A 27778-nucleotide genomic window follows, 5' to 3' on the forward strand; every position below is an offset into this window, starting at 1 on the left:
CCTGCATCTTGTAAGCTGAAGCGTTTCTATAGGAACCGTATGACATCTCTCCAGCGACTCCCCCAGCAGCTCCCGCTCGAGCATGCCCAGTGCAGCCTCGACTTGCGCTCAACTCATATGTGCACTAACGGGCTGCACATATGGGACTATGAATGCGGTTCCTGATGAGCTCCAAGTCTTTGTCTTTGGGAGGAGGAGGAAGAGGTCGTTCCCAGAGCTGGAGGATCTGCCCTGTGTCCCCTGAGACCCTCGCCCGTCGGTGGGCTCCTGGAGAATGCTCGCTTGTTTGGCCAGGGGGAATTTACTGGATATTCTTCAGGAGGGCTTCACGGAGGTAAATGCAAAACCTAAGCCTAACACAGAGCTTTCCAGAGCAAGGCAGCATGCTTTTGTGCAGCATTTCTTAGGAACTGTTATGTCTCCCAGTGCTCTGAGGAACAGAGAAGGACTAGAATAAGTATGATTTCAGGGTGGGAGAACCACATACTAACAGCTCAGCCAGGGGTCTGCAAACCAGCAATAGCTTGTGAAGAGTTTGTGGCTGTTTTACAATGGGTGTTTTTAGCTCAGAGTTTTTATTCTCTTTGCGATACTTTACTGTTGTACTAGTAAATAATATAAACTTCAGCCAGGTTATGGAGCACAGTTAATTTTACATAAATGTTTTCCCCTATCTTGCTGTGTAGGTTGAATCTCTTGGGGACTGAAACTAATCTTTGTCAGGAAAATATAATTTTTAAAGTGTTCTTTATTTGCCTGTTCTGCTGTTGGAGAGACTAATCAATCATAAAATAAGGAGTGAGAAGCACCAAGAAATCCCAGAGACGGGGATCCTGTAACTTCGTGGGGAGTGCAGATTGCTGTCGGCTTCCCTCGTAGGGTGCACAACAAATCAGTTCCGTTGGATACTCTCTACATAATACTCAGTACATAATGCCAGGGCAGCCACTGCCTGGCTGTGCATTGTGCAGACCATGCTTGAGTGTGATTTCCTCTCTATAAGCTGAAAGGAAGGAAAATTGTGGGGGCTTGTGCTGCTACCAAGCAGTGGCTGCTATCTGCTTTCTCACCTGGTGGCAAGGGTAGTATCTTGGTGTGTCATATTCTTAGACCGCATAGCTGATTTATGTTTGTGTTTAGTGATTCCTCATCCTTGCAAAGCTTAGCCCCCACATGACGGCTCTGCCCCCATACTCCATTCTTTGCAGAAAACGAACATCCCTCCTGGGCTTAACAGCACCAGCCATCGTGGGGAAAACAAACTGGGTATGAAACTCGAGCCTCACAGCTTCGCACCAGCCACAAGTCTCCCTTAATTGTTCTGCGTAACTGTGTAAATGCTCCTTCCCCTCCTCCACGGAGTATCTCCGTCTCATTTTTAGCTAACAAAGGTATTAGTTCTGCTCAAGCTTACACTTCCTGTGCTCAAGGACAGCAGATCCTTCTCTGGCATAAGCTAATAGTAAATTGCATATTAATAATATAATGAATAATGGGAGCAAAGTACAGTTTTACATCCAGTGCTAGCCCCACCCACCCTGGCTGGTTTTACCCACAGGCTGTGGAAAAAATAAGTCCCTCTCCCACTAGGAAAACGGAATAACTCTCATGTCTTCCACTTGGGATCACTCTGCCACATCACACACTTCACATTATAACAGAAGTAATATTAACGTATATTTTGCAAGTGCAGAACCTACGGGACAGCGAGGTTCAGTGACTTGCCCAGGACAGGCATCACATCACAGACACAGTTGGAAATGAGCGAGAAACCCTGTGATTCCCTGCCTGGTGCTTTGATCCACCAACTGGACTTCCCCCTGTGTCTCTTTGTACCTTCGGTGCTTATTTATAGAAGTTCTTGAATGTGAATGAGTGTACCAAGGTGTCTGATGTTAGAAGGCTGGAAGTGAGTGGCTACTAAACCTAAAGTTTGGTATAAAAACAGATTCAAGATAAAAAGTCAGACTTAATTCAACATAAGCAGTGAGCCGGGTTATTGCAGGAATTGCCTTGCTGGTTCTGTGTCTCTTCTTTCGCTAGAGCTTCTTTTGTGGCTAGGTGGCTCTTTTGGTGACTAGATACCTTGAAAACAAGGATGTACTTTCCAAATCTGTGCATTAATGTAAGTTGCTAGCAAGCTCCTATGTGTATGTGCAGAGCTCAATTGCAACCCTACACATGCTTGGGACCCGAGGCCAGGTACGGTTCCAGCTTCTCTAGGGATGTTGATTGTGTGTCTCTGTCTTGCACCTTTGGTCAATAATCCATGCCTGGAAACTTACCCAACACAGCCAAGACCCTGTGAGAGATCTGTGTTTAGGCAGCTGCGTACAGAGGGGAGGATTTAATTCTTTATGTTTGCTCTGAACACGCAGGATAACAGGAAGGTCTCTAAAGTATTTCTAAAGATCTGGCCAAACTCTTTTAGAGTTTCTAAAACCTCTGCGCAAACCTGAGCAGTTGATGAATGGTAGTCACTCCCAGTGCTTTCAATGGGTGCATCAGGAGCCATCTCAATACATTAAACAGCCTGAATCACATTTAAGCAGCAATTTTAGGGAAAAAATATTACGTTGTCTTTGAGAGCAGAGAGAAACATTTTCTTTGCTTGTGAGTTTGTGTTTTCTGCTCCTACAAAGGCCTTCTCAGACAAAACAAAACATCAAACCGGAGGAACAGCAGATGGAAAATTACAGTTCACATCTAATTAAGGTAACGTCAGAAAGCTTAAAAATGATACAAGGCCTTAAACATTACATCCTGATGCAATTAGGCTAGCCTTTGAGCTTTGCTCTTGCAGATATTTGGTTCATGCTCTGAACAGATAGGACAGTACCTGCCTTCATACTGGGACCCACCTCGTAGCACAAGGGTTATTACTATTGACCTTGCTTGGGCAATGTCCACATGGTATAAAGGAAAACCAGTGTCAGTATTATGTGAAACATTATTCTTCCATGCTGATTCACTAAATCCAATGAGAAGAATAGGTTCAAATTCATCAAAGGAACACAGAAAAGTCATCTCCTACGAGCAGAGAGTGTCATGGGAGTCTGCTGTGACACGATAGCAAGGAGGTCAGGCTCTCTGAAGGCATCTGCCTGCTATAGAATGAGTTTCTCCGAGAATAAAGGTTTGCCCAACTTCAAAATGTGCAATATCACAATCTCAGAGGAGCTGAAATTAACCTTATATAGTGTAATGTAGATAGCACTGATGATAAAGGAGAGAGAAGCATATGAAGGCATTGTGATCTGCCTGTATTTACGGTCAGGCAGACTGGACTGATTGATGGTTGGGAGAGGAGAAACCTGAGCCCTAAGCAGCAGGTGGTGAATTGCAAGGACACCCACAACTGGTAGGTTTGCAATAGAGCTGCTGCTTTTCTTCCACCTGTGGAAAATACTAGATAATCACACTTCATTGTAATTATCAGCAAGGGATTACAGCTGCCAAGAAAAGCGTGCTGACCCTGGAAGGGGTTTTCCTCCTGCATATTATTGGCTGTCGATTGAAGGCACAAATATATATACTCCTGACCTTGGCAGCTTTTTGCCTATAGCTGGTAGGTCTGTGGCATTTCTTCAGGGTATGTGCTGGTTAAGTAATTCAAAGTACAATCCTGCTCTGAGATGTGTTGTGCTTACTCAAGTGCTGACCTTTAATTTGCCAGCAGAAGTGCCTCCAAGTTGGAAAATTCCTTAGAGCTGCAGGTGGCTCCTAGTACCTTCCTCTAAAATCCTTCTCCTGCCCTGTAAAGTCTTTTAAGGCTTCCAGAGTGACCTGGACACAAACACTCTACAATGATCTGCCTAGGAGCTGGAGCAACCCAAACTCCAACTTCCTTCAGATAAGGGAGCTACTCTTCCCATTACAAGGTACAGGTAAACCTAGCCTTTTTTTGGAATGCAAATCTGTGTTAACATAAATAGGATTAAGCTTAACTCCACCATAATCCTAATAACATGTGCTCTATGTAGTGGATCTTAGTCTAGGTTGATGTGTTGTGGTGGTTTTTTTGGGTTTGGTTTGAGTTTTTCTTCCCCCGAAAAATCTTGGTTTTGAAAAAAATGTTGGTGAGGTGTAGAGCAGTGTGAGCCCCAGCAATCAGAGATTTGGCTGGACAGAAGCTAAAACAAAAATGCAGGGAGAAGAAGAAAACTCCAGAGTGGTCAGTGGTTGAAGGAAGAATTATTCAGTTAATTATTCAGCTACGATGAAGGAAGAGGATGAGGTGTACTTTTGAGATGCATTGTCCAGCTTCTTGTTTGCTCCCAACATCCTTTCTCCTTGGAGTCCTGTTGACTGAGAGGAGCTGAGACCTGTGTGAGATTGGATGGGGCGTGTGTATCATTTGAGCTGGTGTGTCTGCAGCCATACGTGGTGAAGGAGCAGGTGTTTTTGGTGTATTTCTGTGGCCAAACAGAGGTTAGGGAGTATATTTTGTGGGGTGAAATAGGCTGTGTAGAACTGCTGTTCTTATGGCAGGACACATCCTAGCAAACCTTTGTTTTCTCTGTGCTGGAAGATGATACCTGGAGTACTTCCCGGAATAGATGCCATCAGTGATGTCTGTGTAGCAGATCATATCGCTACGGTAGCACTTAGGGCTGTTCTGTTGTGATTTGATAGTTGTCTTGGGTTTTGAAACAAAGGGAATTCAGAGGGAGTGAGACAACCGTTTCACTTTTTTTATGGGTCTGATTCATTAAGCTGAATTTGTGGCTGTGGATCCAGGCCTTGTGGTGTGGTGGAGGCACAGGGCTTCAAGGTATGGCCCATAATGTCCTTGTTATTGCCCAGTTCATGCCAGCTGATGCATCAAACACAGAGAGGTGAAGCAAAGCATTTTTGACTTGCTAGCTTAAAAATTGCTCTTGGGATTTCTGGTCAGCAGCTATGGGGCTTTGTCCCTTCACACATTTAACACTACTTTGCCATTTTTAGGTCACTAAACTTTCATGTGTGTTATTTTCTTGGTAGGTTGGGTCACTTGCTCACATCAGCTGCCAGAAGTGACAGCCTGCTCCCTGAGTTTTTAGCTCTGCAATAGTCCAAGTCTCCTGCTAAAGTCATTAGATCTTCTCGTTTTTGGACTCAAAAATCAGGAAATGCTGATCAGGCCAAGTGTCTGAACTTCTGCAGGAAAATCTTATGCTTTAGTGGGTAAAAAGGAAGGGCAAACCCCACCAACTAAATAACCAAGTATGTCTGCTAATGAAATGTAAGTGTCTGGTGTTACAGCAGCTGCTGGTATGAAATTACTTAGTAATGGTGACATCCATATTCCATTGCCTAAAATCCTCCTTTTAATAACCGCTGTTTAAAATGTAAATGCATTGGGGTTTAGGAGTGGTTTTGTTTCTAATAATAACAATGTCAACTTTCTCATACTTTTAAGAGAGACTAAAAGTTTGCCAAAAGTGCTTTCTTCTGCATGCATGGTGCTCAGAGAAAATAAATAGAAACCAAAGAGTTAAATGGTTTGTTTTTCCTCTGAGTGAAAACAGAAGTGTCTGAATGGAAGAACCATACGGACTCCTATGAAAACTGCGAGTTTTCTGTAGGCTGGAAGGGGCTGTGCACTTGTGGAATTAGTACAATATAACAGCTTAGAACTTTGTAAAATGACTTGAAAAATTACAGCATGGTAGTAAACACAACTCTGGTAAGATTATTTCCCTAAATTAAATAGACTTCAGGTGAGGTTTTCATGCTACAACCCAATTTGGTTCATCTTTTCTTATGAATCTAGATATTTCTATAATGATGCAGTATTACTATAAGCAAGCCTACCTCTTTTCTCTGGTACTTGTTTTAATAAATTAAAGCTTTGTTGAGTCTATGCAATAGAAGGCTTGTGGCTTCTCTGACATCAGACTGAACCTCAGTTCCCACACCATCAGTTAAAATACAATTGCAAGGGGTGGGGTGGGTTTTGTAGCTGGTGAGAGCTGCTACAAAGAGAGGCTTTCTGAAAATTTGTGCAAGAGAGAAAGTCAAGGCTTGTTGATTATCTGCAGCGCCCAGTCGCATTCAGTAGAAGATAAAGGCCTCTGAAGTTGGGCAGGCAAAAGTGCCATGCACCATTGCCATTCCAGCCAAAGGAGAGCATGCAGGCGCAATGCACGTGACAGGCCAAGTCTGCTCCAGCAAGCATGCAGCAGATCTGCCACTTCTGCTCCCTTTATTCCAAAAGCAGTCAGGCAGCCCCCAGGCTCGTCTCCGCTATTCTGCTCTCCCGCTCGCTGCTGAGTGAGCAGAACTGATTGAATGCAGGTCCAGCCCAATTTCTGAACCAGCAGACCGAACCACGGTGTGCTTAAAGCTGGATTTCCTATGTCAGGATAATTGAGAGCAGAGCTGTGATCAGATGGTGACTTTGATGGGCTGTAAAAACATAAACTCTGACTGACGTTGCTGAGATAATTTGGAATGGAGACTTAAAACCTGCTGCGTTGGCAGAATAATGGGAAGCTTAGTGAAAAGGGAGGTAATCCCATAAATGGATCAGTTTGTTTACCCTCCATGTACCATCCCAGCCCTGCCCAAAGGGATTTAAGTGTTGTACCAGTGCTCCTGCTAGCCATGGAAGTGCTACTGAGAGGGGGATGGAAGGAGAAATGTCATGCGAATCTGCTCTTTGCCTTTCAGTCATTTATGCCAGACTGGTCCTCGCATTGACCAGAAGCCTGAGTTCCAGTTCCCTGCTATTTCCCTTGTGGCAACATGCCCAGCTATATGGAGCAGCATCCAGTATGACCTGCTAGAAAGCCAGTGGTCCTTGCTCTTGGGTCTTGCAGGTGTGAGGCGCTGCAGCAAGTCGGCTTTCACATGCACAGAAATGGAAACTGGGCCATTAGAAATGCTGATGCAGCTCCAAGGAAATGGAGGAAAGGAGTTGTACAACAAGGTGTCTCTTCCCTGTTGTATGAGCTGTTAGAAATAGGCTATGCTGAGAGTGTTAAGGCTGCTGTCTCTTCTAGGAAACCTGTCCTGGTTGTTGCTTTTGGTGGGTGGTGTAGTTTAATGGGAAAGAACACAGGGTTTCTTCTGCATTGTGGGTTTTCTTTCTTGGTATGTGCAAGAAAATAGTGTGGATGGGACACTAAATGCTGTGAGTGAACCAATTCTGGCACCAAAAATAAGGGCATGACGCCATTGGTTTAGCACCAACCTAGAGTAAGTGTAACGTAAAGCTCTGTTCTCAGCTGTGTTTGGATCACGAGTCCTGTCACGCTGCCTGTGATGCCCGTTAGTGCTCAGCAGGCTTTGGGATGAGACCGTTGGTGCTGTTTTCAAGACCGAAGACAATGAGACCTGCAAAGATGAAAAGTGAGAGCTACGCAGCTTTGCCCAGAAATGGCAATGACATGAGAATGTTTTGTTTTCTATTTTCAGCAACAATTACAGGCATATGTGGCCTGGGTGAATTCCCAGCTGAAGAAGCAGCCAACAATAAAACCGGTCCAAGACTTGAGACAAGATCTCCGAGATGGAGTCGTTCTTGCTTTGCTCATTGAGATTGTAGGTCAGTAATGCCATATGGCACTATTTTTCATCTTGCAGATTTAGATCTTGTGTGGAAAAAGCTGTCCTTGGCTCTGACATCTGTTAGGCATATACTGGCAGATGTTAATGACTGTGTCAGAGCTCGCGGGGGGGAAGGAATGACTTTAAAAGTAAACAATCATAAAGCAAATAATAAATGTGGGTTTATTGAAGTCCTTATGTTTTAGCAGACAGTTACAACAGATGTGCTAAAACCTGTCAGGGTGCAGGGTGGATATCTACACCATGGACCTCTGTGGGCTGCAAGGGGGGTGACTGACTTACCACCGCTCTGCTCCGGTGCCTGAGCACCTCCTACCCCTCCTCACTGACCCTGGTGTCTGCAGAGCTGTTCCTCTCACACAGTCTGTCCTCTCTGTTGTGCAGCAGCTTTTACTCTTTCTTAAATATATTACAGAGGTGCTACCAACATCACTGGTTGGCTCAGCCTTGGCCCAGCTACAACTGGCTCTGTCAAACATAAGGGAACCTCATTGCACCTTCTTGCAGAAGCCACCCCTGTAGCCCACCTTCCACAAAAACCTTTCCACATAAACCAAATCTGTCTCCAGCTTAGTTATTCCTGGTACTGGATACCTTATGAGCAGGACAAGAAGCCATGCATGCCTCTCGCAGTACCCAGACAAGAGACATGATCAGGCTGTACACCTACAGCAGCACCCGTGGCAGATCCAAGTGGTCCAGTTCTTCTCTAATGAAGTGTTTTCACTCCTTTAGCTGGTGAAAAGCTGAATGGCATTCGGGTGAACCCCACCAGCCAGCAGGAGATGAGGGAAAATGTGGAGAAAGTTTTACAGTTTGTGGCATCACAGAAGATACGCATGCATCAGACATCAGCAAAAGGTACGTGTCCCCGGTGCTTACCACAGGTGATTCTACCTGTTGAAGGCCCGTTTCTGTCTGGTATGATATTATTAAAACTGACTAGTTAACATTTGCAAGGTGCTACAAACAGTTTATGGTACAGGGTACTATATTGTTAAATAAATACATTGCTGTGCTCTGACCTCTAGTATTAAAAAAATGAAAGTTCCATGTGCTAATTGAAGTGACTGCTGCTACAGTGGTAGTCTTCAATTATCTGTAGTACTTTTCTAGAGAGCATTCAGTAATTATGTGCTGTCATCTTACCTATGGAATTGTTAGCTGGAAATGGCCATAGAGGGAAGGCTCAGGTCTGTCCAAAGCATTTAAACTTGTGATCTGTAGGTGGCAGTCAGTTTGCTGCTCTGTACAAAACAACCAGAGCTATAATGCAGTCCTTTTTGCACAGTCCTCATTCATTGCCATGATGCCATTGGGTTTAATCACATTCCTGCTTGTTGGTCAGGTACAGCTCTGGTGGGACTTCATGATAATGCTGTTGTCCTTGGTTTTATTTACATTTTGCAGATATTGTTGATGGGAACTTGAAATCCATCATGAGGTTGATCCTGGCCTTAGCTGCTCATTTCAAACCGGGCTCCGGGAGGGCAGTGAACCACAGTCCTGCTGGCACGGTGGCCAAGGGCTCGTCAGCATCGTCCGCCAGCCACCGGCCCCGCTCAGCCGCTGCGGTGGCCCAAGGGGCAGTGGCTGCTCTGGCGGGCGCTCGCCAAGATGTCTTGCGGTCTGGCCGGGACGTTTTCCGGCACAGACAGAGGTAATGAGTTTTCCCCAATTACACGAGGTGAGGTCACGTTAGCAGATTGACAGCTTCTTTTAAAAGAAATGCCTCTTTATCCTGAGAATACCTGGTGTAAGGTAGCTCTCCTGGTGTGCAAACTGTTGCGTGTCTCACTGAAACCTAAACAGACAGTGACAAAGGGGAATAGACTGGCTGCAGGTATCCCAGTTTCTTTTCAGGTTTTACAACAAAATAACTCTGTTATCTCACTGGAAAAGAACATGGGCAAGCAAGAGAGAACTCTGCTACTCCATTTTCCCAATGCCATGTTGAGCTCGGTGCCCTTTCTTGGTGCTGTCTACTTAAAGACATTTTCATTTCAAGTGAAACAAAAGTAAGGTGTTATCTACAGGTACTGGTTACAGATCTGGGAGCAGTTACTTCCAGAATTGCAGCATTGAGCCTGTTGTGCAGTTCCGTTCTGTCTCTTACATTGCTGTTCAGCCCAGTGTGAGGCTTGGTGCTGTACAGGCAGATGCAGAGCGTTGTGTGCTGTTCATCAGCTGATACAGCCTTCCAGTGATAATCAAGGGAGATGATCCATGAACAGAAGGAATGTGTAATTCTGAAAAGCACATTTGACACTTGCAAAAGGTATATGTGAATTATAATAGTAATGACATTTAAATGGAAGCCAGATGGTGGTCTGTGGAGGGTTTACTTTACACAGCTGAAGGTTATTTGCCCATATATTGGCCAAAGGGAGTACCCATGAAGCAATTTGGAAATGATGTTGAAATGGTATTTTTTTCTCGTCTCCAAGAAGGAGGGTAGGAAAGCTCCTATCAGGTGAGGCTTCCCTCATTCTGTGATTACTATCTCCAGAAACAGCAGCATGGATGAGGAGATCGAAAACCCTTACTGGAGTGTCCGGGCACTGGTGCAGCAGTATGAAGGGCAGCAGAATGTGCCATTGGAGTCTCACTCTGCCAGGTAAGGAACTTTAATTGACAAGATGTGTTCCTTCATGATGATTTGTCTGATGTTGATCACTGTGATGCGGTTAGCTCGGACAGAAAAGAGGATTCCCAGCATATAGTTTCCTGCCTGATCTGGAGAATGAAGCCTCAGGAACCAATTTGAAGCAGAGGTTTACTGCCATTTATCCCATAGATAAAATAGATCTTATTTGTGATGTGATTGCATAGGTAAGAGCTAGGAACTTCTGAGCTACGATTATCCAAAGCTATGTACCCAAGAATTAAGGTCACTTGGACCAACAGAGGAGAAAACAATACGATAGTTTGTAATTTACCCCTAAAATCTGCTGTGTATCATTGTGAGATGGTTTATAACTAAAGACATACACATCTGGAAGTGTGAGAATTGTATGGGAGCCAGTACTGGGCCACTGCCTCCACAGGATGTCAGTAGAGAGTGCACTTTTGAAGTTGTCATTTCAAGGGGACATGTAAAAATTCTGGTCTTGGCAACAGGATTTCATGGCTGATGTCAATAGATTTTGGTGTTGACTCTTAAACTGTGATCCTGGTAGGATGGTGAGTGAAACATGCTCCCTCCACTCCTCCTTCAGTTTAACGTAGCTGTATTATGTGTGCACTTCTACCCTATAATGGGCTGTTGGACACTTGCTGTTTGCTCATATGTGGCTGTATTTTTGGTGGTGAGCGAATATTGCTCTGCACATGCTAAATCACCGTGTGTCGTGATTCCCCTGTAACGTCATGAGTTATTTTACCATATGATAATGGTGGTATTATTGGTGATAGGATGTAATACAGTGAGAATCTTTACATAAGTGGTCAGTGATCTACCCAAAGAAATGGGGAGCAATCTGACCTCCTGGGGATGTCTTCTGCTGACACCAGGTTTCATGATGAAAACAAGATGCTTGTTTCCCTTTCCTTCCAGAGACAAATGCACGGGCTTGGTTATGAGAACTGGCTTGGGGAAACAAGTCACTTCTTTTATTAGTGTGGCACGTGGTTATTAACTGCAGCCACCCCCTCCATCTAATTGTGTCTGTCCCAGGGCAGCATCCCCTGCCTAGCATCAGCTCATTTCAGCATTAGCTCCTCGGTAAGAGAGCACGCAGCCTGAATAACACAATTCCCAGAGACAAAAGCTCTAATAAGCAACGGCAACCGAAATGATTTATGGAAAATTAGCTGAAATCAGATGGATTCCCAGACCGCTGAGCCCCTCACCCATCAATCTCCCTTTCCCCTCCCCTTCCACCAGCCTTCCCTCCCCCACTCTGAGCCAGGCACTCAGAGAAAAGGCTCAGCCTTGCACAGCCTGTGTGACAGCAGGAGGGAGAGGGAGCTGGAGACGGCGAGGAAGAGGAAGCCGCATAGGGCTGGGAAGTGCTGCATGCTCTTCCGAGACCGCATCCGAGCCTGGAAGAGCAGGGAGCCTATCGCTTGCAGCAGCACCTTCTCTTGGCTGTTCGTTGGCATCTGCAGCAGGTGCTGGGAGTCTAAAGAGGGCAGAATGGGATGAGGAACATGACCGGCAATCCAGATCGCAGTCCTTGTGATGCAGACTGGGTGTGCAGCTGACCAAGATGCAGCAGCAAGAGACAAATAACCCGAGAGGAAAACCAGCGAAAGCAAAATCCAGGCTGCAAAATTCCCTGACTCTGGAATCAAAAACGTGCGTGGGGGCTGCTGATCTGGCATCCGACGGTTTCTTGCGAAGACCCTGAAGATTTTTTGTTGGTTCTACTGTCAATCTTTCAGTGAAGCAGTCTGGCTTGCAAATATTTCTCCAGTAGTTTGACAGGAACGGGCATTTTCTGCACTGAATTTTGTGTGTGTGAAGGGGCCAAGCATGTCTGTAGCCGGAATCCTGAGGCTCCCAGGGAAACGGATTCTGTGAGGCGAAAGGTTAAAGTGAGATCATGGGAGGGAAGCAGGTCAAATGGTGAGCGATTGTTGCCATTGTCGTTTGAAACAACAGGGATGGGGTGTTTATTAAAATTATGAGAATTCAGACTTATCACTGGGGCTGTTGCACTAAAGCCTTGACTGTGCAGGCACTGGCAACTCTGGGACTCAGTGGAGAAAAGGGATACGGGTTAAGAAACCAACTGGTAAAAGGAATAAACTGGAACAGTTTGCATCATAGATCTGTTGTGAATAACTTTAATTTCTAAGCACTTATTTTGGCATGCTTTAATCATTAATTGTCATGTACTTTAAAGAACAGATTACATCAGTAGTATTTCATGCTCTAATGTGCTTGGTGACTGATACAAAACTGTATAAATGTTTCCAGTATTAACTTGATGGCATAGTGTATAAGGCAATGTGACCTGTGCTACTGCTTCATCTGAGTGCATCGCAGTGGCTCTTTCACTGTTTGACATGGTTGTCACTGGCCTTTTAAAACAGGGAAACTGCCTGCAAATGAGACTGAGGACATAGCAATTGCCTAAGCAATTACCTGTAAAACTGTCTATGTTGTGGAGACCTGTAGCAACTACTTAACCCACCCCTCCCACCCCAGCTGGGATCCTTTTTTGTGTTTGCTGTGGATGCAGTGCTGAGAGGAGCAGACTTTGGAAGAGAAGAATGTTATTTCCAGGCTCTGTATCCCCTTGGTTTTTGACCTGCTCATTCTTCTTTCCAGTTCTCTGCTCTTGTCCATCCCTCAGTTTCACCACTTTCTTGCCCAACAGTTGCTAATATTGTTTTCTAGGACAGTTCTCATTCTTCCATCTTTTCCAGGGATAAGCAGCAGCAATGCAGGTCTCTTATCAGGATGATGGCACATCCAGAGTATCAGCTGATAATATGCAGGGGGAATATCAAGATCTGTTCCTAGAAGGAAGTAGGATCCCTGAGTTCCTGGACACATTAGATCAGCTGGGCTTCCTGTTCGTACCTGTGCTGCTTCAAAGTTCCATCCTTTCCTCTGACCCTTATTATATAATGCAGACCAAACAGCACTCTCTGGGCTCCCAAACAATCATTTTGATTTTATGCTGTGCATGCATTCAGGGACAAGCAGAAGCAAGGGGCTGATTGCAAATGTTATGTACAAAATGTGCCTAATCGGGGACTGCTGTAATGGAGTTAGCCTTCCTGAAGGTAAATCCTGGCCCGGACCCCTTTAACAATGATGCACAACTTGTTTGAGCAGGAAAGAACAGGCACTGTAGCTGTTAGAGATCCCCATTAGAAGATGGCCATTCCCTCACTTAATAAGTTGCACTTACCTTTTCCTTTAACATGGTGAAAGTCCATTGAGTCTGGACCATCAAACTAGACTGCTTGAAGGTCTGTAATATAAATATGAAGTACAGCACTGGCTGGGGCAGTGGACCAGATAAGAGCTGCTAGTGAGTAATTTCCATCTCTATTGCAACACTCTTCTGATTCTGCAAGAGAGCTGTGGAATATGCAGCGGCAGTGCTGGGAAGATGTGAAAGGCGACCTGTCGAAGCACCTTCTTTTTCTAAACCTATTATATTATTTCCATACTTGTTTTCTTCTTTTTTTCATTCTGTCCTTTGTTTCTGCATTGGGGAGAATGAAAAATTAACTCCTGCTCACACTTGGAAGGATTAGTCCCTGTGACTTCAAGAGTACGTTGAATGGGTCAGTGAGCTTCAGCCACCTTTGAGATTGTCTGGGTTGTGCATTTAGGAAGAATTGCTGAAAAAAGGAATTGCTTGAACCTCACAGTCAGCTGAGATGGCTCCAGTGAAAATGTGTGGGTACGTTCAAGGAATTTTAACCGAGGAACATGAGTGGTATCTGATTTCCTAAATATTTTGCCTTTGGAAATTCCAAGTTAGTGAAGTGGTGCTTTTGAAAGCTGGAGCAAGAGATGAAGCAGCCTAGGGTGGCTTTTTGTTCAGCTTGCAGTGTGAACATAAGGCTTGCAGTAAATTGTTTCTGAACAGACGTTCAGCAGAGTGTGGTCTTGATCTTTGTGATTGTATGTGATTCTATGGTGGCAGTCTCAAACTTGCATTTTGTTAAGGAAAATGAAGAGACACGTTGCACTACTTACCAGTTAGCCTGGCTATGACACTGATCTAGAGTGATGGAAAAGTTACATGCCCCGTTTGGTTTGTTAATGGCTTCTCTAGTGTGCAGGTAATTCTTTGTTTCAATAAGCCTGCCTGAACATTCACTGTTATCTTGGATGAGAATGATGCCGATCAGCCCTATAAGTAACGGTTTCTCCTTCCTCTGCAGCCTCACATCACCCAGTCCCGTCCATAGTGCAAAGAGTGAATCTACTGTAGCCCCATCAGAGGAGAAGGAAAGACTTGTGATCATCCACACGGAAGAAACAGAAACTAAAACAGGTACCTTACAGATAATGCTCTACAGTTCACGCTTTGAGATTTCTTTGTATCATAAACTTGCTGAGAAGTTCCCCAGTGACTGAAATGAATGGAGAGAATGTGATGCTGAGTATCTGTTCACATAAGACTAAATCCCAAAACTTTTAACACTACAGTAATGCCATAATATGGCAATGTCTGTGAGGCTTGCAAAGCAGCGCTTGGGGAAATAAAAAAGCTCTGGAGAAGTAATAGGGAACCTATATAATTTTCACTGAACTGAAATGCTTTCATCACAGCCTTATTAGGCCACATTGCAAAATACATTAAAAATTCACTTAAAGAGAGAGTCCACATGAGCTTGTCAAGTGCAAAATGCATAACTTTGTGTAAGGTCCTGTGCCTACAGCACATCTGCACACAGGTTGAGTGGCTCTTTGCAAGTAATTGAACAGTTGTGGTGTTTGCATTGAGAACTCATGCTCTATTGCCACAAATGCTCTGTGATATAGTCAGTTTACACTTAAAATTTTCATGCAGATTGGAGGAAGGGTTTGCAAAGAAGTTCCTGAAGAGGATTTCTTTGCCTTCTCAGGAAAGCAGCCTAATAATAATTCTTTCTAGTTAGCATCCATCCCAAGAGAAAATGACAGGGAAGGTCTCCAAGGAGATGATTTGTTGTCTCAGCCAGTGTAGTCCTGCATCGTTGCCCTTCACAAGTGTTTGACAGGCTATCTCAGAGGCTGAGGTCGCTGGCAGGCTGGCCCAGGTCTTTTCTAGGCTCCCCTGGCTGTCATGACCACATTCAGCTGCTCTTTTTTCCAGAAGAGACAGAATCTCATTTCCAGCCTGAGTGGCAAGCAGGGAACCCTGGGTCATATTTGGAGAACTCATGGGAGGAACAGCTTTTGGAACAACAGGACCATTTGGAGAAGGAAATGGAGGAAGCGAAGAAGATGATTTCAGGTTTGCAGGTAATAATTTTTGTCTCAGCCGTCATTCCCTTCCACAGGCATTTCTTTTCCCACCATCTGGAAGTCTTGCTTGGGGCAGGGTATGCCTGCTCTCCATCATTCTGTAGCATACTCACCCAGGGAGCCCAGGGAAGGAGGAGAGATGGCTGCAGCTCCCCCAGCCCCAGAATATTTACCAGGATTTCAGAGAAAAGGTTTTAACATCAGTCTGTGCAACTCAAGCACAACCTTTTCTTAGCTCAGGCTTCTCTAAAACTTACCGTTGGTGTGATTTGAGACTCTTATTCAGTAGGGAGGGAGAGAGAAGGATGTGGAGAGAGGGAAAGATTATATTGCTATGAAGACTGAAGATCAGTGATATTCACTAATAGTAATCTAGTTAGACTGTAAGAGGGCAACGGGTACACTGAATTGATGGTAACAGTGGAATCACTGTAGGGAATGTAAAACAAAGTCTGTGTTTAGAAGGTGATTTTGTCTGTCTTTTGGTTGGAGTGCATATCCTAGCTGGGGTCACTGGCTGGGTGCCCTGTCCTGTGCTGCTGTACTAACTCTGTGTGCCATTGCTGTGCAAAACACGTATGTTACTGTGCAAACCGGTAAAGATGCAGCAGTGTTTTCCCATGTGCTGGGACTACCCTTCTTCACCAGAGCACTCAGCAGCCTGGGAGAACAGAGCAGTCTTTCGGCAATTTGCGATTGGAAGTAATGCAGAAAGACAAGTGTCAGGAAATCAATCAATATTCACAGAGCCGATCAGGGATCACACAGACTTTAGGAGCTAGGACAGACTATAATATTTGGCACATTCTCTATAAAACTATTTATTTTGGGGGCCTTCTTCTTGTTACCCTGTTCCAGTTCCTCCCTGACCAGGTGACCCTCAGCCTGGCGTGTTTGACTCTGCATGGGGAGTAGAGCCCCCATCCACATGGCAAAGACCCTGAACTCTCCCAAGAATACTCCTTTCTGTTTGTGCTGGGAACCACACTGGCTTTGAATTGTAAATATTTATGTGCCAGTAAACAAAGCAGAGATTGTGTGAGAAGCACAGGCAGCCGGGCTGGAGGGTGGGGTGTGGGCGGGCAGGCACTTTCCCGGTGGACAATGGGCAGGAAACAAAAGACTGGAGAGGAAGAAGAAAAGATCGGTTCACTAGTAAAATCCGGGTTCATTATGTGCTCACTGGGAGCAAGGAGAGGCGGCACTGGAGGGACTGGCATGTTGTGTTCCTCCAGCCCTGCCCTATGTCTCAGGAGCGAGCGCAAGCAGCTGGCATTGCTGCCCTCTCATCCTATGGGAGTAGGAACAGGCAGCTGATGTTGCTAGCCAAGAAATTGCATTTGATTGATTGATTTTTTTTTTTTTTTTTTCCCCCTCATGCTCAATACTTAAGAACCTCTAGGCCATGAGAGTTTGATTGAAATAATAGGGATCTGATGTATGTATACCCCATACAGTGCTAAAACCATGGCAGCTTTTTATGTTCCTGTGTGGTTCCTGCTTGAGGGTCCTGCAGGGAAGACTTTGGGATGCACTCAGAAAACCCAAAGAGCTTTTGCATTAACTGAATACAGATTGCTATTTGCTATTCAGCAGCAGTTGCAGATCTCTGGAAGATTCTGTTTGCAGGCAGAACCTGCCCTGTCAGCCTTGAAGTCGTTTGGGGCTGTGCTGGAAAGCAAACTGAAAGAAAGAGGCATGACTCTTTCCAGGGTGCCCAGTTGTATGCTATGTCCTGTATGCTATGTACCTACCAAGTGCCCTGAGTCCTGGAAGTTGGAGACAAAGGTCAATGTAAAAATTATCAGCTAGAGAAAACCAGGATATGGTATACCCTGCTGGAGATCTGGCCTGGTCCTGCTTGTTGCACTTCCTATAGTGCACACTTTGCTGGATTCAGTCTACTGAGGGAATTCTGGCATATTCCTGCAGGCTTCTGGGCTACCTTGGAGCTACTGAAGGAATTAATACTGTGCACAAGGCATAGCTTAACATTTTCACTGTCTTCTTTTCCTTGGGCGGAAGTTCTGAATGTGTCTTGGTCTTGCCTAGTGTAGAACAGAGTTAGGCTTCCCCGAACATCCTGTTTCTAAAGTCTTTTGTAGATGTGTGGTTAAAAGAATGGCTTCTTTCAGAAGGGGACACTTTGGTCTCGTTCCAGAAGAGAAGCCTTATAACGCAAACCTGGTTCAATCTCTACTTTAGACTGTAAATCTGTGATTGTAGTAATGGCTGCCCTTGGACTGTAGCCTGAGATTGACTTCGCTCTCCGAAAATCTGGTTAGTTGTCCTTGTTTGGTCTTTTTCTGTAGGGAAGAGTATTGGCTGACAGATATCTCTGGGAGAGTTTTTTCAGGGGATAAATCTTCTTGTTTATTACTGAAAAAAATCTATTAATTGTTGAGGGAAATAAACCAGCAGAAATGGAAAATGAAACTGTTTAGACACCGATATGAATTGCTGCTAGCAAGACCTGCAGCTAGCCTATTTTCCCTTGAAAGCCCTGAAGAGGAGATTTCTTTTCCCATTCATCTTCGCAGGCTTTGTTGCTCAATGGGTCTTTACCTGAGGATGAGCAGGAAGGGTCCTTTGAACTCTGTGAACGTGGAGCCTGCCCCGAAGAGCAGCTGGTGAGCACATTGCTCTAACTCCATTCCTATGGTCACGCTGCCCTTTGCACTGTTCTGCCACAGGCAGTTGTCTTGCACAGTAATAGCCATGATATTTTACATTCAGATCATAATCCGAAGTCGCCTGGACCAGAGCGTAGAAGAAAATCAAGACCTAAAGGTTAGAAGGGGACAGACGAAGAGGGGGAAAGAGAGGGTTTGGGTCAAGAGATCTTTGCAGACTCTGTCCTGCGTGAGTTTTTTTTGGGGGGAAGGGAGGGTGGGTAGGGTGGGATGGGGAGTGGACAACCCAACAGATAACATTGTGTTAGGGCTCCCATATTCTGATGTGTGGGATCTCCTTCCCTCCAGGACTGTAAATGTCTACTTTCCTGAGACTGTAATTGAGCCTGCCCTGTCAAGCCTGCCTTAGTTCATCTTTCAGCTGATGCTGGCTCTGGGATCAGTTCTGGTGCTGGGAGAGAAGTATTTGATGTTGCCCTGAAGACACACGTGGGGGCCTAGGCAATCTTTTCCTCTCATGGCTTTAATAGCAGGGCCTTAGGGAGCGGTTTTGTCATGTTTATAATTCACTAGAATGGCTCAGGGCCTGACATCCTCTTTGATCTGTGGGAGAAGGTGGGACGTGCTTTCTTCTGAAGCAGGTGTCTGGGGACGGAGAACACCGACTCTGGTTGATTCTGACGGGGTGACAAGATGTCATTTAATCAAATTATGTTACATTTACAGAAAGAGCTATTGAAATACAAACAAGAAGCTCGAAACCTACAGGGAATAAAGGTGAGGAAAGGGGAACGTCATCAAATGTAGACAGTAAAGCTTTAGAGTCTGCTACCAGCAGTAGCTGACCAAGGTAGAATGCTCAGCGTTGGGTAACACTGAGTGAAAGGAGTAGAATTAGTCCTGACTCTTGCCTCATCAGAGAGGATTTCACTGCACAACTAGGTCACACCGAGAGCTTAAGTTTCCTTGTGTGCTTGGCTGACATCGGCCTCCTTCTGCCCTCTGGGTGCTGCAGATGCATGGCTGGAGACAATAGCCATAGGCCACCGAAGAGACCCTCCAAAGACACTGCTGTTTTCTTCCATGAAAGCAAATAGTCAGGCTGCTTTTAGAGCAGGAGGTTCAGGTAGAAGCACAGAAACCCCTCTGTCCCAAACGGCTAGGCTATTGGCAGGGAAATCACTTTTGGGTAAGAGAAAGGCAGAAGGGTTGAGAGCCCACTGGGCAGATGTCTATAGATGTCCTGCTCTCTTGGGCCCCTGGCAACACTTCAGCCCTGTGAGTGGCCCCACTGTGTTATGGCCACTGGTCTAGGTCACTCACCTGCCAGGGAAGGGTCTCTGCCTCCGTCTTGCACCTTCCTACAGATAACATCTTTTCCCAGGACGCTTTACAGCAAAGGCTGATTCAACAGGATGCTTCAGTTCTTCAGCTGAAGCAGGAACTGCTGAGAGCAAACATGGACAAGGAGGAATTGCACAACCAGAACGTGAGTCACTGTGCTGCTAAGGGTTAGGGGATTTTAGAAGGAGGTTGGTGGCCCTGAGGGCTCCAGCAGCCACAGGGTAGGGTTGGTGGCTGCAGCATAGTGCTTGGGGTTGTGGGATAGTGAATGACTAGTCAAAGGTCTCTGCATAGTAAAAACTGCACACAGTCTACTAGATAGCGATGAGACTCACTGGAGTTTCCTGCTGCTTATTCCTGCTTCCTGTCCTCCAAGACCTTCAGCTGAAACAGGGAAGGGCTTCCCATAGTTTTTTCAATACAGTTGCATTCTTCCTTCCTCACTGTGCTCCCTGGCTTAGCGAGTGCACAGCGTCTCCCTGGAGAGAGAAGGGCAAGGGGGGAACTCTCCCGTCCAAAAGGCTGCCATGCCTAGTCACCAGCTCACTGCAACTCTGCCCATATTTGGTCTCAGGTCACCATTTAGCACAAGGGGCAAAGAGGTTGTCAAGAACTCTGTAGGAACACCGACCTCACACCTATGGGTTATTTCTGCAGGTTGACCTTCAGAGGAAAGTTGAAGAGAGAAACCGGCTACTGGCAGAATACAAGGTAATTGAACCTCTCTTCACTGGAGGCTTTGAGGGCAGCATCTGGTGGTTCTGCAGGTTTGTGAATGGGACTCAGGCACCTTTGGGAATGGCCCTGTGGGTAGTGAATAAATTGCAGTAGCGACGGGTGTTTGCAATGAGATGGAGAGATCAGATGTTCTTTGTGTTCTGCCCACAGCTTCATACAGAAGACCTTTTATTGTTATATATTTTCTGTTGTCTTGCAAGTGTATAACACTTGTGCAGAAGCCTAGCAGGTTATGTTGGGTCACCCGATCGTTCACTGATTCCTCAGGAATCCATTTGCTCTGGGACAGTTGTCTGGCCTCAGTAGTGGATCTTTGCTGGGGCGAGGGGACTCCAGGCAACAGCAACATATAACAAGACGTACACACATTGTGTGAGTCAGCCTGTAGAGGAACATGATCCTGGCAGATGACAACCTCTCCTGCCATGGGAAGATGATTGTGAGCCTTACTCACTGTCCTGTTGATTCTCTGGACTACTGTGTTGCAGAAAGAACTGTGCCAGAAGGATCGCCATTTACAGCAGCATCAGAGCAAACTGGATGACATGCTTAGGCAGCTTTCTGAGGCCAGCTACCAACAGGTATGGAGCAGGTGGGCTGCACTGAGGCCATGAGAGCTGGCACTTACTTCGTGGTTCAGTTTGTGCTGATCCTTCTGCCCCCCTCACAGGTAGATGTGGAGCAGATGCTTGAACACAAACATGCCCTGCTAGCTCACTGCATGAAGAGAGAAGCTGAAGAGGTATGGGAAGCCTTGGTCTACACATCAGACTGTTGGAGTGATGTTTCTGTCCAGCACTCTGGTTACCTATCTCCAGAAATCATCCACTTCATCCCAGAGAGGCCTGGCTTTGCAGTCTCATTGTCAGGGCCCTAAACAAGGCAACCAGACTCCACAAAGCATCCAACTTACCAAAGCTCCCAGCAGTGAGCACTGTGGCTTACCCTCTTGTGTCAATATCCTAAGGGATGAAACAATGAGGAGAGCACAGGAGCAAGTGGAAGCCAGAGACTCTTTGTCTTCGAGCTTCAGCTCTGACACTAGCTAATGGTTAGACCAGGGCTTAGCTTCTTATCTTCTCCTTTTGACCCTGGTATTGAGCACTTGGAATTGTCTTGGTGGAAAGCGTTCCAGCCCCAGTATCTGTCTCTGCAGAGTGCCACTTGAACACTGTGCTCACTAGAGCTTGCAGAGCCCTCTGTGACGTTGCAGCAAGCCCCTTCCTGTCTCTGCCACTCTTTCTCCACCTGTATGTGAGGAATCATGTCTGTGCTCTGGTCTATAGGACTGCCTGCACACTCATTAGTGTTTTTAGCTGGTAGAAAATGGGCGTTATGTCACTGATGTGCCCTCTCATCATTTTGAAGTTCACAAATTGGGATATTTGTGGAGGTCCTAATGCTTTCGTAATGGCACATGCATCTTTCCCCAAACAGGTGATGGCTTATAGCAGTCACACTGCTCAAAGCAATGGCTTCCTCCAGACAGCAGGAAAAGGAGCTGCTCCCACAGCCCCCCGAGGGGTAAGTGCACCTACAGGATGTTTTCCCAGCCAGAGGCAGAAGTGGGCTCTAGATATCCTGGAAGCTATTATCTTGTTAAGAGATATTTCCCCTTTCTAAGACCTGTGGTTTTAGATGGGAAGAAATCAGCCTGGAGTTTGACTGACCTGTGGTCTCTTGGGCAGACAAACGACTTGCAGCTGGTCCGTGATGCCCTTCGCAGCCTCAGGAACAGCTTCAGCGGCCATGATCCACAGCACCACACCATTGACAGCCTGGAGCAGGGCATCTCCAGCCTGATGGAGCGGCTCTACCACATGGAAACACAGGAGAGGCAAGAGAGAACGGTAAAGGCTTCCTAGGGCACTTGGCTCTTAACTTCTGCCTCTCACACACAACCCAGATCTAAGCTGCAATGAGAGCTCCAGCTGGGAAGTGACACTTTGTTCTCACTCTTTTGGTTTTGCATCCTAGATCCGGGGGAAATCACCAGCAAACAGAGCAACAAATGAGTGTAGAGACTCCTGGCCTCCCAAATCCAGTAAGTGCCTCTGAGCTCCTGCCATCCCAAATTCATTGCTTAGGTTTCCTGGGCAGAGTTTAGGGCATAGCGTCCCCTTGGGATTCTGCCACCACTGGCTTCTTACTCCCGTTACCAGAGCTCACTTTCTTCCCTTTAGTGATTTGCTGTACAGATGAGAGTTCACTGCAAAGGAAAGGGGGCAGAGACAACCTATAGCTGCTTGTTTGTAAAGCACCATCGTGGTGGGAGTCTGCCTGGGCCGCTTTGGCGGTACTGCAGTATAAATAACTACGACAAACAATTACCCTTGGGATGAGTGGGAAATGTGACGTTTTTTCAGCGTTCCTGCTGGTTTGCACCATCTAGTGGACACGATAACTGTACAGTTGCTGCTTCCCCTGTTCCCCCCCTTGTAGCTCCTTTCACATATGTGTAACAGCACAGCCATTTCTGACACCGCATTTCCTGGCTCCAGCTGCAGCAGCTCCACGTTTGCTTTTCAGGAGATGGGTTGTTCCCCAACGATTGTGCTCTTTGCTTTGCAGAACTGCCTCATTCTCACAGCACTCCCGTGATGAGCACCAGTGCCTGCACCAAAGTGTTGTACTTCACTGACCGCTCCCTCACACCTTTCATGGTCAACATACCAAAGAGGTGAGGTCCAGCTTTGCCTTGCTGACACAGATCTGGGACCTGCTTGTTTCCCTTCTGGATATGGTCACGACTAGCACAGGGTTGCTGTTCGTTAACTTGGGCATTTGATTTCATACCATTTTCTGGGGAAAATTGTCTAAAGCAGTCCCCGAGCTGATGTGCTTGTGTTGGAGCCCTCAGAGATTCATCTCTTATTTTTCTTTTAAATCCCAAAAGGAAGAGAAAGCAGCCAAGCAGTTCTATAGTGGCATGTAGTGACAGGAGGCTTCTGTCAAAAGAAACCGTGGTTGTCAATGCAAAAGAGACAGTGAAAATGGCTGGTTTGAGGTGGTTCTTAGTAAACCAGGAGGCAATTCTTCCTCTGAAGAGGACCTCGGGGTCGACAGGTGTGCTCCTGGAGGGGCACGCTCTTCACATCCCTGTGGCCAGGGTGCCACATCTCCAGCGAGCCCTGTGCTGTGGCTCTGCATGCCGTGTAGTAGCCCTTGAGCTAAGCCTGGTAATGGTGAACCATGGGATAGTGCCAAACTCTTCCCTTGCAGGTTAGGGGAGGTGACTCTGAAGGATTTTAAGGTAGCTATCGATCGTGAAGGAACCCACAGGTACCACTTCAAAGCCCTGGATCCAGAGTTTGGCACAGTCAAGGAGGAGGTAAGTGTGGGGTTTAGCTAGCAGCTGCTTTGGGTTCAGTGGTACCACAGAACCCTGGAGGCTGTGGTCACCTCACCTCTAAATTAATGAAACCATTGAACTTGCCCCTGAAGAGACTATTTTCACAACTGTAGATCGAGCTCCTCTTGTAGGGGCTAAAATGGGGTGGTTTAATCCTCAACCAGAGCAATTACATGAATGACTGCAGTTGCCTGGGGGTGGCAGAGTCCCTTGGACAAAGGTCTTGCTATTGGCAATGACAGTCGGTGACACAGCATTGGTCAGGGTACACAGGGCTAAAACCCAGACTACACTTGTAGCCCTTCAAGTGGCTTCATAAAAGCTATTGCACTGAGAGACACTTTAGGCAAACATGATGTATTTAAAAAAAAAAAAATCCTACTTTTAGAGGTTTTTTCAGAGATAGCGGAATGTGTGATCTTTACGTACTGCATTACAGCCCTGCTTATGCTCAGGCTTGTGTTGGTGTGGATTAAGTTCATTTAAGGTTATTGTGATAGCTGCTGTTTCACAAATTGATAAGACAAGTGCAAAGGGTCACTCTGATAACAGCTCAACAGTTCTGAAGAAACAGCTGGAGATTGTATTCTGGATCAGAAAAGGCATGTTTCCTGTCTTTATTTTACCTTTCCTGTCAAAAACATGCCAATAATAATCTTGATGCTTGCAGGTTAAAGAAGGAGCTTAATCTGTTTTCTACCTAAAGCCTGAAAAGATTAAACAGACATCTGAATGATGGATGAGGTACATGTTCTATGGGCTGTGTAGTAAAATCTGAGCTAGGACCTCTGGTTTGCTGCTGCTCACACATGGCACCGTGGTGTCCAGACCCCAGACATGACTCCCTTGTTTTAATAGGTATTCCATGATGATGACATCATTCCTGGTTGGGAGGGGAAAATTGTGGCCTGGGTGGAAGAAGACCATGGGGAGAATTAATCAAGCTTTCAAGTCTTGTCACTATGGAAACCTGTAACTGGCTGCTGAGCTCAAAGAATGACCAAAAAGCATGTGTGCTGGAAGGAGGCCAATCCAAGCTGCCAAAAAGAGAGGGCTTCCCTGCAAACAAAGGGTGATGTGTGAGTGCATGGACGCCTGGCATCTGACTTTCCATGGCCAAACGCAGACAGTGTTCTGAGACTGAAATGACAGGACTGTGGGAGAGAAACACCTTGCTTTATCCTTTGTTAAACCCCGAAGGCCTTAACGATGCATCGCTCCCTTTCCCCGCTTCTCCATTCCTGCAGTTTGTGCTGCAGGCTGTGATCTGGGCACTTGAAGCGTGGTTTCTTGTACGTGGTGTTACATCAAGCTGCACTGATGGCAAAAAGGTGAAGCTTTGCCTTCGTGAGTCAGAAGAAGCCGCTAGGTTAGGTGAGCTGAAGGTTTGACCACTTTGGTCCTGGACTTGCACGTGCTGCAGGAGCAGAGTGAACTTTATGGGCATTCCAAACTGACGGTATGGAAATCTGACCTGGGGATGGAAGACAGTGTTCTGGAGGCTTTATGCGTGGTCTAAAGCAAAGATCACCAGCACAGCAAAGCTCCCTTTCTCCCAAACTCAGGCTTCGGTTTCCTACCCCTGCTTTTCCCACTTGCTGTGCTCATTTCTGCGGCCCTCTGGGTTTGCTTTGTTGCCATGGGGACTCTGGGATCCTGGTGCTTGCTTATTTGCTGAAGGATTTCATTTGTGGGAGAGCTGGAATCTGCTTCCCAGAGGTACTTATTACCCCCCTCCTTGCTGAGCCTCTTTCCCCGCACTCCTGCCCCCTCTTTCACCAAAGCAGTTTGTCACTCCTGTGCACGGGCATCACCGTGTGCTGCTGTCCACCCATCGCCAGGGCCACCCATCACCTATTCACACCAGCAGGATAAATCCTGTGAGCTGCAGCACCCGTTCCCTGGTACGCCTGCTTCCGGGGTGCCTGGAGGGTCTGGAAAGAACAAGCCCTAACATCTCGGAGGGTTTTTCTTTCCAGTTTTGGGGGGGTTTTGTTTCTGCATTGCCCGTCAGCTGTACTTGCAGTGCTGGCTGCTGTGTGCAGCAGACACTGACTTAAAGGGTCAAATGGCAACTCAAGGCTCTGCTCATTCTCAGTACACGTGGACTACACGTGTGTCTGTGCTTGTGCGTGAGCCTGGGAGAGGGTAAACCTGGTTTTACTGTTTTATATTAACATGTCCTTTTGTAAACATGTTCCTGTTCTTGGAATTATTTTTTAACAGTTTACATTTGTCTGAGGACTGTGGATATTTTTATACTAGTGCAAGTGCTTTCTGTATATTTATGTATGCGTTATACTGTGTTTTCCTCATTTTCTAGTGGATGCTGAGATGTTTTGTATTGTCTCCTGTTAAGACAATTCTGGGCTCATAACTTTATTTTACTATGGAAAACCAACTTGTTCCTACTGCGTTTTATACTTTTGCCAGCTTTAATATTCAGCAACAATACTATTTATTTTCTAACTGCTTCACTGTCCAGAAAGGAGCTCAAGGCTCTTATGGGGCTCTGTGCCACATTGGCACGGCACAACATGATATGTTCTGGACAATTTGTAATAGTGACTTTCTCCTTACAGACATGGTAGGGAAGTTCATCCATGGGCTGCAGGGGGTGGGAATACATCTCTCTTGGAAAAGAAGCAAAGATTTTCTTCCTCCCTGGAAATAGTTTCTCTGTTGCATGATCTCTCGTGGGTTGGTGAAGGGAGCATGGTGCTGTTACGCTGAAATCAATTGTATTTGAATTGCGAAATTTTCTTGAGGGTTTCTTTGGGTTTTACTCATCCATTTTATTTCAGTGAGAGCCACACACCTAGGCTAGAATTTCATGGAGAAGATTAAGACAATTTCCAAGGTCTGTAGGTGCCAGTTGCGTATCCCTCTGTGCCACTCAAAGACGAGCAGTTTGCTTTTGGAGCACTGAAGATGCACCAAGCTATGGTCAGAGCTTCTAATGGAGAAGTGGTCAACCCAGCCTTGCCCACAGTTTCCCCATGAAGGAAAGAGTTGTTGGCTGATACAGGAGACAGCCTGTAGGTTCAACTGACCGTGGTCACACTTACTGCCACCAGAGAGCCAAGGACTGAACCTCATATGGAAACACATGCTCTCCAGAGCAACAATGGGCTCTATTTGAGAAGGAGCAAGGCTGGACACAAGGCTTGCTTCTGGGGGCTGGCAGTCCTGTGCTGTTTATCCACGCTAATATCACACGTAAGCCAGGACACAAGAAATCAGAACTGCTAGCAAAGCTCTGTTCTTGGGTTTTTACCGTGATAGTGAAGATAGAATTGCTGGAATTGTTGTGACCGAAGCCGGATGGCTTTATTTCTCTATTGGTGCTGCAGCGTTCCGCAGACTTTTCACCTTTGCAGGACTGACGGGAGGCGGTAAGGAATATTAGGCATGGGGATAAGAGGTACGAGGTGCAAAAACTGCTGGCCAGATGTTTCTCTCTGATAAAAACAAGCGATGTTACTTTCACTGCTGTAACACAGACTTCAGTGCATTTATTCCGGGGATGCGCTCTTATTATCATACGTAGGACTTACGCTTGACTGTTTTGAATCTGTTTATTTCTGTCCAGCTTGCTTCCAAGTTACTTTCCTATTCCTATACTTGTAACTCACTTATACATGCTCTGTGTAAAACTCTATTTTCATAGAAACTCTGTTTGCATTCATCTCTTCAGAAGGGCAGTTATTCCAAGGCCTGTTCTCCAGGAATGTGAAGCTTTATCTGTAAATCTAAACCAGACCTACCTGGCTGGGTAAGCCTTCCGTTAGCTGACCAGGCAGATATCTCAATAAAATGGGGTTTGCAAACCGAGTCTGTTTGGTGCTTGTGAAGGGGTAGATTGCTTTGAAACGAGAAGGCGCAGATAGGGATACAGTGAATAAATAACTTGGGGTGCTTAAGCTTAACCTCCCATAGGTTTTCTCTGGGACCAATTAGTTTCCCACAGTGTTTGAGGGGGGATACAAATAATGCAGACTGGGGGGGGCAGCCCCAGTGTGACCCCCCCCAATTTAAATCCATCACAGTCATCATCCAACCACTTTATTTGTGCGTAGCGTGACAGCAACACCCCACGTTGTGCCTCAGTTTCCCCAAATTACATCCCGAATGGTGCCTCAATTTCCCCCCACTGTGCCTCAGTTTCCCCAAGTATTTTTCCCAATTTCCACCTCATTTTCTCCAAATTCCGCCTCCACTTCCCCCCCA

At 46.0% G+C, this 27778-nt stretch overlaps 1 protein-coding gene across 1 annotated transcript; it reads left to right on the forward strand.

The window, feature by feature from the left end:
• The first annotated feature begins 160 nt into the window (after positions 1-160).
• On the forward strand, positions 161-27765 carry DIXDC1 (DIX domain containing 1). Its single transcript, XM_082070386.1, has 20 exons — positions 161-334; positions 7405-7534; positions 8293-8418; positions 8968-9217; positions 10067-10174; positions 14413-14525; positions 15330-15478; positions 18022-18111; positions 18218-18271; positions 18841-18891; positions 19499-19603; positions 20116-20169; positions 20685-20777; positions 20867-20938; positions 21634-21720; positions 21885-22046; positions 22174-22240; positions 22768-22876; positions 23419-23527; positions 24407-27765. Exons 1-20 carry the CDS (start codon positions 275-277, stop codon positions 24485-24487), a joined length of 2070 nt encoding a protein of 689 aa, XP_081926512.1. The 5' UTR covers positions 161-274; the 3' UTR covers positions 24488-27765.
• Positions 27766-27778: the final 13 nt, after the last annotated feature.

Source organism: Streptopelia decaocto (assembly GCF_964273445.1).
Source record: "Streptopelia decaocto genome assembly, chromosome: 21".
Classification (NCBI taxonomy): Eukaryota; Metazoa; Chordata; class Aves; order Columbiformes; family Columbidae; genus Streptopelia; species Streptopelia decaocto.

Excerpts from the sequence above, each read along its gene's own strand:
- DIXDC1 (XM_082070386.1), top strand. The coding sequence starts at position 275 with ATGCTCGCTTGTTTGGCCAGGGGGAATTTACTGGATATTCTTCAGGAG. Across the intron at positions 22,241-22,767 it reads CTCCTGGCCTCCCAAATCCA|AACTGCCTCATTCTCACAGC; the intron begins GTAAGTGCCTCT and ends TTTGCTTTGCAG. Across the intron at positions 23,528-24,406 it reads TTGGCACAGTCAAGGAGGAG|GTATTCCATGATGATGACAT; the intron begins GTAAGTGTGGGG and ends TTGTTTTAATAG.